At 45.3% G+C, this 15519-nt stretch overlaps 1 protein-coding gene across 1 annotated transcript in view; it reads right to left on the bottom strand.

The window, feature by feature from the left end:
* The window catches only part of DNAJB14 (DnaJ heat shock protein family (Hsp40) member B14), a 42965-nt gene that overhangs the window by 17322 nt on the left and 10124 nt on the right, over nucleotides 1-15519 (bottom strand). The window contains 3 exon segments of the mRNA XM_075066231.1: nucleotides 770-806; nucleotides 808-855; nucleotides 857-917. Of these exon segments, the coding sequence (XP_074922332.1) occupies nucleotides 770-806; nucleotides 808-855; nucleotides 857-917 (146 nt within the window).

Here is a 15519-nt window from a genome sequence, read left to right as displayed (position 1 = left end):
ATATCATGTGACTGAGTGAAAACTGCACTTTGATGCAAACTGCTTGTTTTTTTTAAAGCCTCCAATAGCAAAGGCACAATCAAATTTATATCTCATCCAACTGCACTGGCATTAAACCAAGCCTGAATTTTCTTGATGTGATTTTGCATAGTCAGTCTAAATGCTTAGAATGGCAAATGTCAATGTTTACACTGGAAAACAAATTACTTGTCTTCATTAATTAATTTCTCTATGTTAACATTATAAAACTTTTATTGCCAGTACAGATATACTAAATAATGCAAATCTGTTTTTGATTTTGCATTTTTTTTTAGCTAGGATGCTACAAGATAGAAATATCTGAAAACATAGTTTTGTAACAGCTACCACCAGTAAGTACTGTTCTTGAGCTATGGAGCCCTTATTACTACAAATGCCCCATGGACCAAAAGCAATGATAAATATGTAAATGTTGTTATGGCATAGTATGCATAATCATATAAGATGTCTTCATATTAAATTAACCATTTTGTCTTATTTACATGTATACATTGAGATGTCCCTTAATTTATACATATGACCAATCATTTTCTGAAAAAGTAGTTATTTAAGGGCCTTTTCTGACCTACACAACAAACTGTTGCTTGGTCCATTCTATGCAGATAGGATTAATCAGTACTAAACCACTATGTTTTAACGCAGCTAGTTCTGTACAGTAGATGGGCCCCTTATATTCTAAAAGGCTTTCTCCCTGTACAAAGTTTAATTGTAGATTTTTTTTTTGATTTACTTTTAAAAGCATCTGTTGCTCCAGGTGCGTGGTTTTGTGTCTGGATGAAATTTCAAAGCAAGCTTTCGGTAAGCCTTCTTCAAGTCTTTCTTCACCTGCATCTTTTGACACTCCAAGTACTTCATAATAATTTTTACTTTTCTTTATGCTGCAGAAAAAAGAATAAGTGAAAAGATTTCAAGAAAGATCTAAATATAACAGTTAAACTTAACTACAAACAGAGAAGTCACTGCCAGATATCAAATTAGTATATTTATATAACTAAAGATATTCTAGAAATTTAATTTATAAAAATTGCACCTTCTTGCACAAAGGTTATTTTACTGTGTACACTTTATTTTGTTGTACTCAGAGATTACACTTTTTTGATCTCCTTTTTATGCTATGAAGCTATTCCAACTGTAAAAGAGGGAACTGGATTCTGTTCTGCTTACCAAATACAGCTTTCCACAGAGTCAGAGAATCTTTTTTGCTAATTGGTGCCATGAATCAGAATAATCCAATTTGATTTAGCAGGATGCGTAATAAGACCAATATGTTTTAATATATAAACAGAAGATTTGATTTGGATATCAGTGGTAGAAATATCAAATACCACCTCACAATGCCATTCAAAAATCACTTTTCAGAGAAGCAAAAATTGCACTTAAGCAACAATGTGAGATATTTTTTTTATAGACAGGAACACGTGGATCCAGAAACCTATTTTACTTCTATAAACTGTTTGCATAAATCCAAAGAAATAATAAATAATAATAGCACTAATCCTATATTGCCTGAACAAGATGACCTAATGCTTAAACCTAGCATTAACTCTACACAAAGCTTTAACAACTTTGACACTTAAACTTTGTTTTACCCCAACAAGGAAACAGTAATATCAGGACAATGATGTAATAAATTTGCTGCATTTTAAAACATGCAGAAATAAGGTGGAGACGAAGCCACAGGGGACAGAGACACACCCTTAAATCCATGGGAACAGGAAGGTTTGATCAAAAGCAGGACATTAATTTTAAATCCAAAACTTAATTATGGGGCGGAGGGGTAGTGAGTTCAGAAACATAAGTAAAGTACTTTTGGAACTGCAGGATTCTCCTGTATAACTAAAACTAGCAGGGGCTTTTGCCAATGTTGCAATACATTGACATTTGGGTGAAAACTTGGTGCAAGCAAAAAAATAGAAAAGTTAATGCCAGAAATTAAATAATAAATCACCCAAGTAGGGGACCTCCTGACTAGCAAGATGGCTAACACTACCATTACAGACTAAAGTTTGCTTTTAGGGGTTTCATAATACTATAATGTATGGGAATAAAATAAGCACCTTCACACTGGTCTGTAAGTGTATCCACACTAGGAATTTGTATTGCTTTAAATATGCCAGTTTCTAAAGTGATACTGCCATAGTGCTCCAAAACTGTGCGAAGACCAGCCCTAACAATCACCACCAAGCTGAATAGGTAAAAGGTAAGCAAAACCTTTGGCTCGCTCATGAAATGAAAAAATTTTATACAGGAAAGGGAATTTACAATTAAAAGTATAACTAGCCTAAAAAGTCAGGCCAGACCATTTTTATAAGGTACTGTTGAGATCACAGATTTGATCAAGTGGTGTCTCATTTGGGATCACTTTTCCTTGTTTAAGTAATGAAGTCCGTGCTTAGGCACAATGACCACAAAAGCTTTGCTTAATTTCTGAATTCGTTGTTTCCTTTAAAGCAGGGGTAGGCAACGTATGGCATGGGTGCGAAGGCGGGCACATGAGCTGATTTTCAGTGGCCCTCACACTGCCCAGGTCCTGGCACCAGTCTGGAGGGCTCTGCATTTAATTTAAATGAAGCTTTCTTAAACATTTTTGAAAAACCTTATTTACTTTACATACAACAGTAGTTTAGTTATGTATTATAGACTTGTAGCAAGAGACTTTCTAAAAATGTTATACTGTATTACCGGCAGTGCGAAACCTTAAATTGGAGTGAATAACTGAAGTCTACACTACGGGATTATTCCAATTTTACATAAACCGGTTTTGTAAAACAGATTGTATAAAGTTGAGTGCACGCGGCCACACTAAGCACATTAATTCGGTGGTGTGCGTCCATGTACCGAGGCTAGCGTCGATTTCTGGAGCATTGCACTGTGGGTAGCTATCCCGTAGCTATCCCATAGTTCCCGCAGTCTCCCCGCCCATTGGAATTCTGGGTTGAGATCCCAATGCATGATGGTGCAAAAACAGTGTCGCGGGTGATTCTGGGTAAATGTCGTCACTCATTCCTTCCTCCGTGAAAGCAACGGCAGACAATCATTTCGCGCCCTTTTCCCCTGGATTGCCCTGGCAGACGCCATAGCATGGCAACCATGGAACCCGCCTGTTTTGCCTTTTTTTTACTGTCACCGTATGTGTACTGGATGTTGCTGACAGAGGCGGTACTGCAGCGCTACACAGCAGCATTCATTTGCCTTTGCAAGATAGCAGAGACGATTATCAGTTGTTCTGTACCGTCTGCCATGCCCATTGGTAAAATGATGAGATGACGGTTATCAGTCGTTCTGTACCGTCTGCTGCTGTCATGGGTGCCCCTGGCTGAGGTCGGCCGGGGGCGCAAAGACAAAAATGGGAATGACTCCCCGGAGTCAATCCCTCTTTATGGTATCTAAAAATAGAGTCAGTCCTGCCTAGAATATGGGGCAAGTGTACTAGAGAACCAGTGTATCAGAGAGAGCACAGCCGCTCCGTGTCAGATCCTGCAGAAATGATGAGCTGCATGCCATTCTAGGGGTGCCCCTGCAACAACCACCCCGTTGCTTCCCTCCTCCCCAACCCTCCTGGGCTACCGTTGGCAGTGTCCCCCCATTTGTGTGATGAAGTAATAAAGAATGCAGGAATAAGAAACACTGACTTTTTAGTGAGATAAAATGAGGGGGAGGCAGCCTCCAGCTGCTATGATAGTCCAGGCAGGACATTAAATGGTGTGGGGGAGAGGAGCCCAGCATCCTGCTGCTATGATAGTCCAGGCAGTACAGAATCTTTTCTTTACACATGAAAGGAGGGGGCTGATGGAGCTCAGCCCCCAGTTGCTATGATGAAGACGGTTACCAGCCGTTCTGTACCATCTACTGGGAATGACGGGAGTCATTCCTATTTTTACCCAGGCGCCCCGGCCGACCTCACCTGAGGCCAGCCAGGAGCACTCACGGGATGATGAGGACGGATAGCACCTATTGTACTGTCTGTCTGCCAGAGGGAGGAGGGGAGAGATGCTGCTGTTCACTGCCGCAGCACCGCGTCTACCAGCAGCATGCAGTAGACATACGGTGACATTGAAAAAAAGTCAAGAAACGATTTTTTTCCCTTTTCTTTCACGGGGGGAGGGGGTAAATTGACGAGATATACCCTGAACCACCCGGACAATGTGTTTGACCCTACAGGCATTGGGAGCTCAGCCAAGAATGCAAATGCTTTTCGGAGACTGCTGGGGACTGTGGGATAGCTGGAGTCCTCAGTACCCCTCCCCCTCCCTCCATGAGCGTCCATTTGATTCTTTGGCTTTCCGTTACGCTTGTCACGCAGCACTGTGCTGTGGACTCTGTATCATAGCCTGGAGATTTTTTCAAATGCTTTGGCATTTCGTCTTCTGTAACGGAGCTCTGATAGAATTTCAGCGCTACTCCTCTCGTCGGGGAGGAGTACGGAAACCGGTTTAAAGAGCCCTTTATATCGATATAAAAGGCCTCATTATGTGGATGGGTGCAGCGTTAAATCGGTTTAATGCTGCTAAAATCGGTTTAAACGCATAGTGTAGACCAGGCCTATGAGGTGAACAGAGAAATTAAAAACTGTACATTACCAACTGCAAAACACTTGTCCAAAACCAAAGATGTCTGTACTAGCACATCAACTGTTTCACAAGTTAACTCTAAGTAATTTAGTCTTTCTTGTTAAGGTTAATAGTATCCAAATAACACTTCACATCAGTAAAAAACAAAACAGATGTACGATTCATGTTCCTCTGAAGTCTGATTGTCACACCCAGAGAGAGAGAGAGGGTAGTGAGGTGAAGAGTGGGATTGCTTTTCTGAGAGATTTCATGGAGTTCTTTGATGGACTTTGCAGATATCACAGCTGACACTCCCTCACAGGACCGTTTTAAATCAGGTGGACACTTTGATGCCTGACCAATTTATAACTGCTGCAGGAACTTTTCCATAAAGCCTAGAAGGGTTTTCCTCTGTCAGTTTTCTCTTGAAAGCCAAATATTGCAGCTTCTAGCTTGCACTGTTCAGAATAGTGGTTCTCAATCGGGGTATGCGTACCCTTGAGGGTATACAGTGGTCTTCCACGGGGAACATCAACTCATCTAGATATTTGCCTAGTTTTACAACAGATTACGTAAAAAGCATTAGCAAAGTCAGTACAAACCCAAAATTTAATACAGACGACTGCTTATACTTCTAAATATACTATACACTGAAAGGTAAGTACAATATTTATATTCCGGTTGACTTATTTTAGAATTATATGGTAAAAATAAAAAGTTGGCAGTTTTTCAGTAACAGTGTGCTGTTACTTTTATGTCTTATTTTGTAAGCAAGTAGTTTTTAAATGAGGTGTAACTTGGGGGTATGCAAGACAAATCAGACTCCTGAAGAAGTACAGCAGTCTGGAAAGGCTGAGAGCCACTGGTTTAGAAGTCAACATGATTGCTGAAAACTTCACATTTCTAACAACCTAATTAAATAAATGTTCCAATTTTTTTGCTTGTTTTTTGGTTTTAATCCATGATGAATGCTCATACTTCCATTTTCAGCTTGTTTTTTAACTTAAGCAGTGACAATAGTTTGTGACATTATCTATTTAAACCCTTTCATCCATGTTCTGGATCATTCTCTACAGTAAGACTGCAAAATGGTCTCTCTCTTTTCACTGAGTTTGCAGAAGCAGACAAAGAAAGATTGGACTGGACTTCAATAGGGCCCCATGACTTGCAGTCTTTGCTGTATAGTTTTGGATCAATAGAAAGTAAGCCAAAAATTGCCTGAACACATTTCTAAATTCAAGTACACTGCAATTACAGTAAATTTTAATCTTGTCTGGTAAAATTCTTGTTGCTATTATCTCATCACTCTCAGGGACTGGCACAGTTCCAATTCAGATTAAGGACTCTTCCTCCAAGCTTTCCTCTTGTATGAATGAAAGAACACAAGACACAGCAAAAAATGCAATACTTAACTAATTCTTCCCAAGAATGCATCTCAACTGTAGCAACATTTCTAATCACAGCAGGAAATTGTAGGTATTGAGCAACCTATTTGTGCTAAGGCTTTTTATATTTTTTTTAAGAGTATAAAACCTGGAACCTTTACGCATTTTAAATTGCTTTATTAAAAAAAGATGTAAAATATAACATTTCTGTGTTTCTTAGACTCCTCTTCTGGGGCTGCCAGAGACAGCTGCACAACCACACTTGACACCACTGAAAGGAACAGGAAGGATTAACATGCTTTACAATTAATTCCTTGTTAAAGAGGTTTTAAAAAGTGTATAAAAACAGTTTAGAATAAATGTGTTCTGTGGGTCTCTGGTAATCCACAGAACCATTCTAGGTGTTCTGCAGTGCTCCTTCAAGCATTTGTAATCTATATAATCTTTTAACAATTCAATAACTTTCTTCTCTTTTATTAGTAAGTCTTTAGTTAGTTTACTAAGGATAGGCTGACAGCATGACATTTGGGTAAGATGAGACACTCATATTGACCTGGGGCTAAATGTCTGATCCTTTGGGATTAGTAGAACCTCATATATGGTGAATTGGGTTTGCAGTAATCTCTCACTATATTATACCAGTTAGGTGTGCGTGCGCCGCGTGCACGTTCGTCGGAAGATTTCTACCCTAGCAACACTCGGTGGGTCGGCTGGGAGCCCTCTGGAGTGGTGCCGCCATGGCGCCAGATATATACCCCTGCCGACCCAAGCGCCCCTCAGTTCCTTCTTGCTGGCTACTCCGACAGTGGGGAAGGAGGGTGGGTTTGGAATGGATATGAGCAACACATCTCGAAGAACAATCTCGAAGAAACAACAGTTACAAAGGTGAGTAACCATCTTTTCTTCTTCGAGTGCTTGCTTCATATCGATTCCAATTAGGTTGATTTCCCAAGCCCTTCCTAGGCGTGGGGTCGGAGTGAGATGTTGCAGAATGCAAAAACTGCTGAGCCAAAGGCTGCATCATCTCTGGACTGTTGAACCAGCAGTGTATAACATCGAAGCAAAGGTGTGGACCGAAGACCAGGTAGCTGCGCCGACATATCTCCTGGATAGGTACACGAGCCAGGAAGGGCTGGCAGATGAGCCTGAGCCCTGGTAGAATGCGTGTGATGTGGCTTGGGGGAATAATGAGCAAATCATAACAAGTGCGGATGCACGCCGTCACCGCACAGATGAGAATCCTCTGAGAGGAAACAGGTAGGCCTTTCAATTCGCATGTCTGCTACCGCGACAAAGAGTTGGGGCATTTACGAAAGTGGTTTTGTCACGCTCAATATAAAATGCGAGCGCTCTACGGACAGTCCAGGGAGTGCAATTGTGCTCGCCCATCACGTTGAGTGTGGCTTCGGGAAGAAGACCGGGAGAAAGATGTCCTGGTTAACATGAAATTAGCCGAAACCACCTTAGGGAGGAATGCTGGGTGTGGTCGCAACTTGCACCTTGTCCTCCCCTGTGGAACACAGGTACGGCGGGATCCACCGTAAGAGCCCTAAGCTCAGACACTTCGTCTGGCCGATGTAATGGCTATGAGGAAAGCTGTCTTCCAAGACAGGTAAGTAGCGAGCAGGTTGCTAACGGCTTCGAATGGGGAGACATAAGTCTGGTTAAAACCAGGTTGAGGTCCCAGGTCGGGGCTGGGCGGTGTATTGATTAAGGGTAATTGTAAGCGCTCCAAGCCCTTGAGAACCTCGAAACAATAGGTGTGAGAACACGGAACGACCACCTTCGCCTGGGATGGAAGGTAGAGATGGCTGCCGAAAGTGTACCCTCAATGAATGAATACTGCTAGGCCCTGCTGTTATCACTGAGAGACCAGAGGTAGTCCAAAAAGAGGGAATCGAGACCTCAGTGGGAGTAAGATTACAGCATTTCGCACCAGGCAAGGAGGAGAAACGCTTCCACTTGGCCAGATACGTTGACCCGGGTGGAAGGCTTTCCTGCTACCCAGGAGAACTTGTCACTGATCGCATCAGAGACGTAACTCTGACTGGTTTAGCCACGCAGCAGCCACACCGTGAGGTGAAGAGCCTGCAGTCCGGTGGCAAAAGTCTGCCGTGGTCCTGAGTTATGAGGTCCCTGGGTGGAGCTGCAGGGTAATTGGATTGGCTATCAACAGGTCGAGCAACGTGGTGTACCAGTGCTGCCTGGGCCACAAGTCGCTGGAGCGCCCAGATCATGATGATGCGCGCTCTGTCCCTGCGAGTTTCAGCAGGACCTTGTGAACCAGCCTTGAACAGTGGGAAGGCATAAAGTCAGCTGGCTCTTCCACGGCATCAGGAAAGCATCTGAGATCGATCCCGGGAGTAGACCTTGGAAGGAGCAGAACATCTGGCATTTCCTGTTCGCGCGGGAAGCGAACAGGTCTATGTGGGGAAATCCCCACTTCTGGAAAACAGAATGAATAACGTTCTGGGCGGATCGACCACTCGTGAGACAGGAAGGACCTGCTGAGTCGATCCGCCAGAGTGTTCCGAACGCCTGGGAGAAAGGATCGGTGCTACACAGTCTATCGAGTGGCTATGCAAAAGTCCCAAGAGTTGGAAAATTGGCCCTCCTGACAAAAAGGGGGAGGATCATGTCCCCCCTGCTTGTTTATGTAGTACATGGCCGTTGTGTTCTGTAAAACACTGAGACACCAACGAGCCTTTAATGTTGCTGGGAACGCCTGGCACGCCAGGTGGACTGCTCTCAGTTCTCGGACATTTATGTGTAATGCAGCTCCTGAGAAGACCAGAGGCCTTGAGTACGAAGGTGATCAAGGTGAGCACCCCACAGCGAGAGATGACGGCGTCCGTGCGTCAGGACATTGAGGCTTGGGCGGATGGAACGGCATCCCTGTACACACACCAGGGAGGGAGTTTTAGCCACCATTCTAGGGAGCCTAGGGTGCTCGGGGGAATGGTGACTATCGTGTCTATTGGGTCCCTGCCCGGGGCGGTATAAGCCGAGTTGAGCCAAACTTGGAGAGGACGAGCGCGGAGCTGGCGTATTTGGTTACAAACGTGCAGGCAGCCATGTGACCAGGAGACCGAGACAAGTGCGAGCCGAGGTCGTCGGGAAAATTCTGTAGACCTCGGGATGATTGTTGCTCATCGCCTGAAAACCGCGCCTGTGGTAAGCAGGCCCTGGCTAGACTGGAGTCCAGGATAGCTCCTATGAAGTCTAACCTCTGCGTGGGAACCAGAGTGGATTTTTCTATATTGATCATCAGGCCTAGACATGTGAATAGGTCTTTGACAATGCCCACATGCTGGGTGACTTGTGTCTCGGAGGCCCCTCGGATGAGCCAATCGTCCAGATACGGAAAAACGTGTATCTGAGGTCGGCGGAGATAGGCGGCGACTACGGCCATACACTTTGTAAATACCCTTGGGGCTGTAGAAAGGCCAAACGGCAGGACTGTAAACTGGAAGTGCTGACGGTTGGCTATGAAGCGGAGGTACCTCCTGTGTGGGCAGCATACCAGTCTCTAGGATCCAAGGACGGGATAACAGTCCCCAGGGATACCATGCAGAACTTCAACTTTATCATAAACTGGTTGAGTCCTCGCAGGTCTAGGATAGGTCAGACCTCCCTTCGACTTGGGGATTAGGAAATAACGGGAGTAAAACCCCTTGCCCCTTTCGTCCTTTGGTACCTCCTCTACAGCTCCCATGGCGAGGAGCGTCCTCTTGAAAGAGGTGCGGAATTGCTTGTGAGAGGAGTCCCTGAAGAGGGACGGGACTGGAGGGTGAGAGGGACGGGTTGAAATAAATTGGAGGTGGTACCCATACTCCACCGTGTGTGGGACCCAGCGATCTGAAGTTAACTGGGACCACGCCAGGAGGAAGTAGGAGAGACAGTTGGAGAAGGGAGGAGAAGGATCCTGGCCTGTAACTGGTACGCCACCCTTGGGTGCACCTTCAAAAGTTCATTTTTGATCCTGCTGGTGGTTTTGAGGGACCTTGATTTTGGCCCCACTGGGGTCCTGACTGTCGTCTACGACCACCTCGGCCATGCCGCCTGCCAAAGTCCTGTCTTTGTCTAGGCGCAGAGTATAGGCGGTGAGGCTGGGGACGGAAAGGCTTGTGTTGGGTCACCGGCGTATGCATGCCAAGAGAGCGCATTATGACCCTGTTGTCCTTTAGGCTTTGCAGCCTGGGGTCAGTCTTTTCCGACAACAGACCTTTACCATCAAATGGCAAGTCCTGAATGGTATACTGGAGCTCTGGTGGGAAGCTTGAAACCTGAAGCCATGAGATACCTCATGGCAACACCTGAGGCCAGAGTCCTAGCTGCTGAGTCAGCTGCATCCAACGAAGCCTGGAGAGAAGTTCTGGCCACCTTTTTCCCTTCCTCCAAGAGGGGAGCGAACTCTTGGCAGGAGTCGCTCCATAAACTTACCCACCACTGCCCAGGTGTTATAATTATAGCGGCTAAGCAGGGCTTGTTGATTTGCCACCCGGAGCTGTAGGGCACCTGCCGAGTACACTTTGCAGCTGAGTAAGTCCATTCACCTAGCCTCCTTCGATTTCGGGGCTGGCGCCTGTTGGCCATGGTGTTCCTTCTCATTAACAGACTGAACGACTAGTGAGCAGGGACGAGGATGGACATACAAGTACTCGTACTCTTTAGAGGGCACCATGTATTTATGCTTGACTCCCCTGGCTGCAGGAGGGATAGAGGCTGGAGACTGCCATATAGTATCGGCATTGGCCTGGATGGTCCGAATAAACGGTAGGGCCACTCTGGTGGGGGCATCAGCCAACAGAATGTCCACTACAGGGTCCTCTACCTCCGGGACCTCCTCCACCTGGAGGTTCATATTGAGTGCTACCCTCCTAAGGAGGTCCTGATGGGCTCTCAAGTCGATTGGAGGAGGGCCCGAGGAGGATGTTCCTGCCACCGCCTCATCTGGAGAAGAGGAAGAGGAGATGCAGGGGAAGAGCGGGTCCTGTGTGGCCTCTTGCTCTTGGGCGACCTCCTGCTCCAGTGGAACCTGGGAGTCCGGTGGGTGAACTGGGGCTTCCTCCATAGCAGTCAGAGGGGGACGGCTAACTGTCGCCATTGGCATTCAGTGCTCTGATGGGACAGAGCGGGATGGAACTACTGGTACGCCCTGGGCCTGCTGGTATGCCCAAAGTGTCCAGAATGACCACTGACTCTGGTGGGCACATCGGAATTGCGGTCCTGTGCACAAGAGCTGTCCGCATGGGACGACACTGATGTGTGTCTGGATGGCCATGGAGGGGCTGAAAAGCCCTGGGCAGAGTCTCTATCTCTAGCGGATCTTGCTCTACTCAGCACCGGGGACCGGTACCGGGAGGCATACTGGTACCGGGAATGAGATCGGGACCTGTGACCGGAGTGGTGCCAGGAGGTCAACCGAGATCTTGAGGCTTGACGTCGGGAGCAGCTACGGGAGTCACGGTGCCTGGAGCAGTGACGGGAGCTGGAGTGGTGCCAAGATTAGCGGGCCGGCGAACGGGATACTGAACAGTGCTGTGAGTGCGACCGGTACTGAGGAGGAGAACGGTGCCGGGACTGTGAGTGGTGCCAGGAGCGGGAGCGCTGATGGGACCTAGAACGTCTGTGGGACCGTGATTGTGAACAGTGCCACTCTGCTGTGCCAACAGAGGATGGTCTTATCAAGGCAGGCTTGCCGATAGACTGTATTACCCGCACCGGCGGTGCCGGGGGTTGAGGCAGTGTCGACTCTGTCATGGCAATCAGATCCCACACCATTGAGAATGTTTCGGCGTGGATGGAATAGTAAGTTCAACCATGGCTCGCGCCAGGGAGCTGACAGGCACCGGACTCGACGGCCCTTGTGGGACCGGAATCGAAGGTGCTGACGTTGTCGGTGCTGTGACAGGTGTTGGTGCCGGGCAACCTGACTTAGACGAGCTCTCTGGCTGTGGTGCAGGTGGCACAGAAGCAGCCGGAGTCTTAGGTTCTCTCGACCTCTGGGAGAGGGAGGGGTGCCAAGTCAACTTCGGTGCCGCCGACGGCCGGTGCCGAGAGGCCTTGGCAGTACCGGCGTGGTCCAGTGCCGAGGAGGTGCTTCTGCCCACCGATTGTCCAGCACTCGGTGCTGAAAGCGAAGGGGTAAGAGACGCTTCCATGACGAGCTGTTTTAGCCGAAAGTCCTGCTCCTTTTTTGTTCTCGGCTTAAAGGCCTTGCAAATGCGACACTTGTCTGCCAGGTGAGATTCCGAGGCACTTAAGACAGGAGTCATGTGGATCTCCTGCTGGCATCGGCTTGTGACAGGCCGAGCACGGTTTGAAACCCGGTGAACCGGGCAAGGGCCCCGGCACTGGGTGCGGAGTAGGGGCTAATCCCCGAACCCCTCTTAACATTAACTATGAACGATAAGAATTAACTATAACTATATAACTTTGAACTATATACACAAAAACTAGAGAACTACGAGTAGCTAGGGAGGTGGAGGTCAGTAAAACCGCACTCCACAGTTCCAACGACCGACACGGGCGGTAAGAAGGAACTGAGGGATGGTTGGGTCGGCAGGGGGTATATATCTGGTGCCATAGCGGCGCCACTCCAGGGGGCGCCCAGCCGACCCACCAAGTGTTGCTAGGGTAAAAATCTTCCGATGAACATGCATGCGGCGCATGCATACCTAATTGGAATCGATATGAGCAAGCACTCGAAGAAGAACTCTCTGATACTGGTTTGGTGACTCTAATTGCAGAACAAACCAACAGTCTGGGGGTATTGTATGCCTGTTTCTTGCAGTCTGCCCCGAGTGTAACATTCTCAGCGTGGCCCATCCCAGCGTCACACCATCTTCAAGCAATTCTCATTCCTAAAAGTTGTAACCCTGTCCAGGACCTTATTATAGTTTTGTGGGATTGGGAGAATGGCATGTGTGTCTATACTAAAAATTAAAACCCAGGTGGGCCGGGGGAAAACCAAGCTTCTCCCACTGCTGTATGGCCCCTTCCTTTCTTTGTTATGTTTGTTTACTGTAAATTCAGCTGTGAGTAGAGCTTCTGTAGTAGAGTAAAGTAGAGGTTTTGAGGTGGAGATGGTATTAAAACAGGAGGGAGCTGGTTTGATCTGTCCTGCATTTGGCTCTTATACTACTGTCACTATGTACATTTTGAACAAGATGATCATTATTACCAAGAAATGCACACATTTTAAAAAATAACGTATTTTCAAATACATTTCAGCTCATGAGAGAAGTGCTTCTCAGTATGTTAGATTTCAAACTTCTGCGCTGAACGAGTAGCTCTCTTTTCAACATTTCTTACTATTCATAGCATATCACTTAGTACTTATGCAATCTACAGCGAGTTATTGCATCTTACACTTCTCCCCATTGAGCAACTTGTTTGCACTATCATGCAATGCTCTATAGCTAAGGTGTAATGCTAGCTTTTTGGTGAGCCACATCCCTTGTGTATATGGAAGAAATTTAAAAACAGCACCTCAGTGCTTGTTTATATTTTATCTACCAACAATACTAGTGAAACACTGATGAAAACCAATGCAGCAAACCCATTTGTTGCAGATGCAGAAGCACTACCTAGGAAGATCAGGGGAATAGAGGGCCTGTCTTATGAGAGGAGATAAGAGCTTGATTTGTTTACTAGCAAAAAAGAAGGCTAAGAGAAGATATGAATGATTGCTTTCTATATAAATACATTGGTGGGGTCGGGGAAGGGTAAACCGCTATTTAAGCTAAATGACAATGCTGATACAATAACAAATGCGTATAAACTGGCTATGAACAAATGCAGGCTGGAAAGTAGAAGGTTTCTAACCAACAGAGGAATGACGTTCTGGAACAGCCTCCCAAAAGGAGTTGTGGGCACTAACAAATTAATTAGTTTTAAGGGAGAGCTGGACACGTTTATGAGTGCGATTGTATGATGTGGTTGCTTGCAATGATACTTGGCAGCTCTGGGGTCCCTTCTGATTTGTGCCTTATGTTCTTAAAGGTCACGCTTCAAGTGCCTGCACAGAGCACGATGTTAGAATTACTAATGGGTGACTCAAAGCAACATGCTCTGGCCATTGAACATCGGCAGCACCCACATACTGTGAGTTCAGGTCTTGCCCTTGGCAGCTTTCTCCATACAGTGGAATCTCAGAGTTACAACACCTCAGGAATGGAGGTTGTTCATAACTCTGAAATGTTCGTAACTCTGAATAAAATGTTATGGTTGTTTTTTCAAAAGTTTACAACAGAACATTGACTTGATACAACTCTGAAACTTTACTATGCAGACAAAAAATGCTGCTTTTAACCACCTTAATTTAAATGAAACAAGAACAGAAACAATCTTTTTTTTTTTTTGGTAAATGTTTCCTTCTTTTTAGTAGTTTACATTTAACAGTACTATACTATATTTATCTGATTGCGTACTTCTGGTTCTAAATGAAGTGTGTGGTTGATTGCACAGTTCATAATCCTGGTGTTCTGCTGTATGTGTTGCTCGCTGCCTGCATTCTGTAGGGGCTCCTTCTGGAAGTTTGAAACTGGAAGCTTTGCTTTCAAGGTGAGATTTCAAGTGCTCTAAAATCCTCGTGCACACTCACATTTTTTGTTACAAGTATTGTCAAAGAAAATGACATTAAATAGAAAGATGATGAAAAACTCCAGTAAGCAGCAGCACTAGGGCAATCTAATCATGATGCGTGTTCCACACTAATTTTCTGAACAATGGGACTGGGTGTAACCAAAAAAAGCAACTTTTATCAACGTCGGTATGATCAAAGGGGTTACTGAGCTTCAGGAAACAAATCTTTAACAGGGAGCCCTATTCTAAACACTGGCATACAGTTGATACTGACTAATGTGCAGGATACTGCCAAAAGTCAAAACGGTAACTTACGTTTTATGTTAAAAAAAACAATGTTTTTACTTTCTAAGAGAATTTATCCAATCTACACAAACCAAAATGGACAACTATTGTTTTCATCCCTCAAAGTGCTGTCCTTGGGGGAAAAAGGTCCAAAGGTCACGTGGCCCTTTTAAAAACTCTTATAGCAGGTCTCAGTGATCATTTCTCCCCCACAAATTGCCATAAAGGTGAAAAAAATACCAAGCAATCATTGCTCAAGCTACAAGGAAAATTTTAAAATGATACTCAAAAAATTCTGTCTTTTAGATTAATCTTGACAGAATGAAAATCAAGGTGCAACCTTAACTGTGGTGGGTCTACTCTTCCACTATAAAATTGCTGTGCTATATTAGGCCCAGGGGTAGAATTAGTAGTCCAAGCTGAGGTCATTTAGTCAAGGGGTTCCTCAGACACAACTCCCTCCAGTAACGAGCTGATTTAATATTCAAATTAATCTAAAACCTATGTGCATAGTGTGATTGTCCTGAAAATTTTAATGTTAGCTGTGAATGTATTAATACTTTTCCTCACAGTTGTAACCCCTGGATTTTTAGTCTCACTTTGAAGAAGTATATTTTAGACACCTTATAAATATCTAAGTTAGAAACACTGCCTTGTATGAAGTGTGTGGT

Source organism: Chelonoidis abingdonii, chromosome 5, assembly GCF_003597395.2.
Source record: "Chelonoidis abingdonii isolate Lonesome George chromosome 5, CheloAbing_2.0, whole genome shotgun sequence".
NCBI classification, from domain to species: Eukaryota; Metazoa; Chordata; order Testudines; family Testudinidae; genus Chelonoidis; species Chelonoidis abingdonii.
The sequence above is the reverse complement of the archived record's forward strand: the minus strand, read 5'-3'. Positions and strand labels throughout refer to the sequence as shown.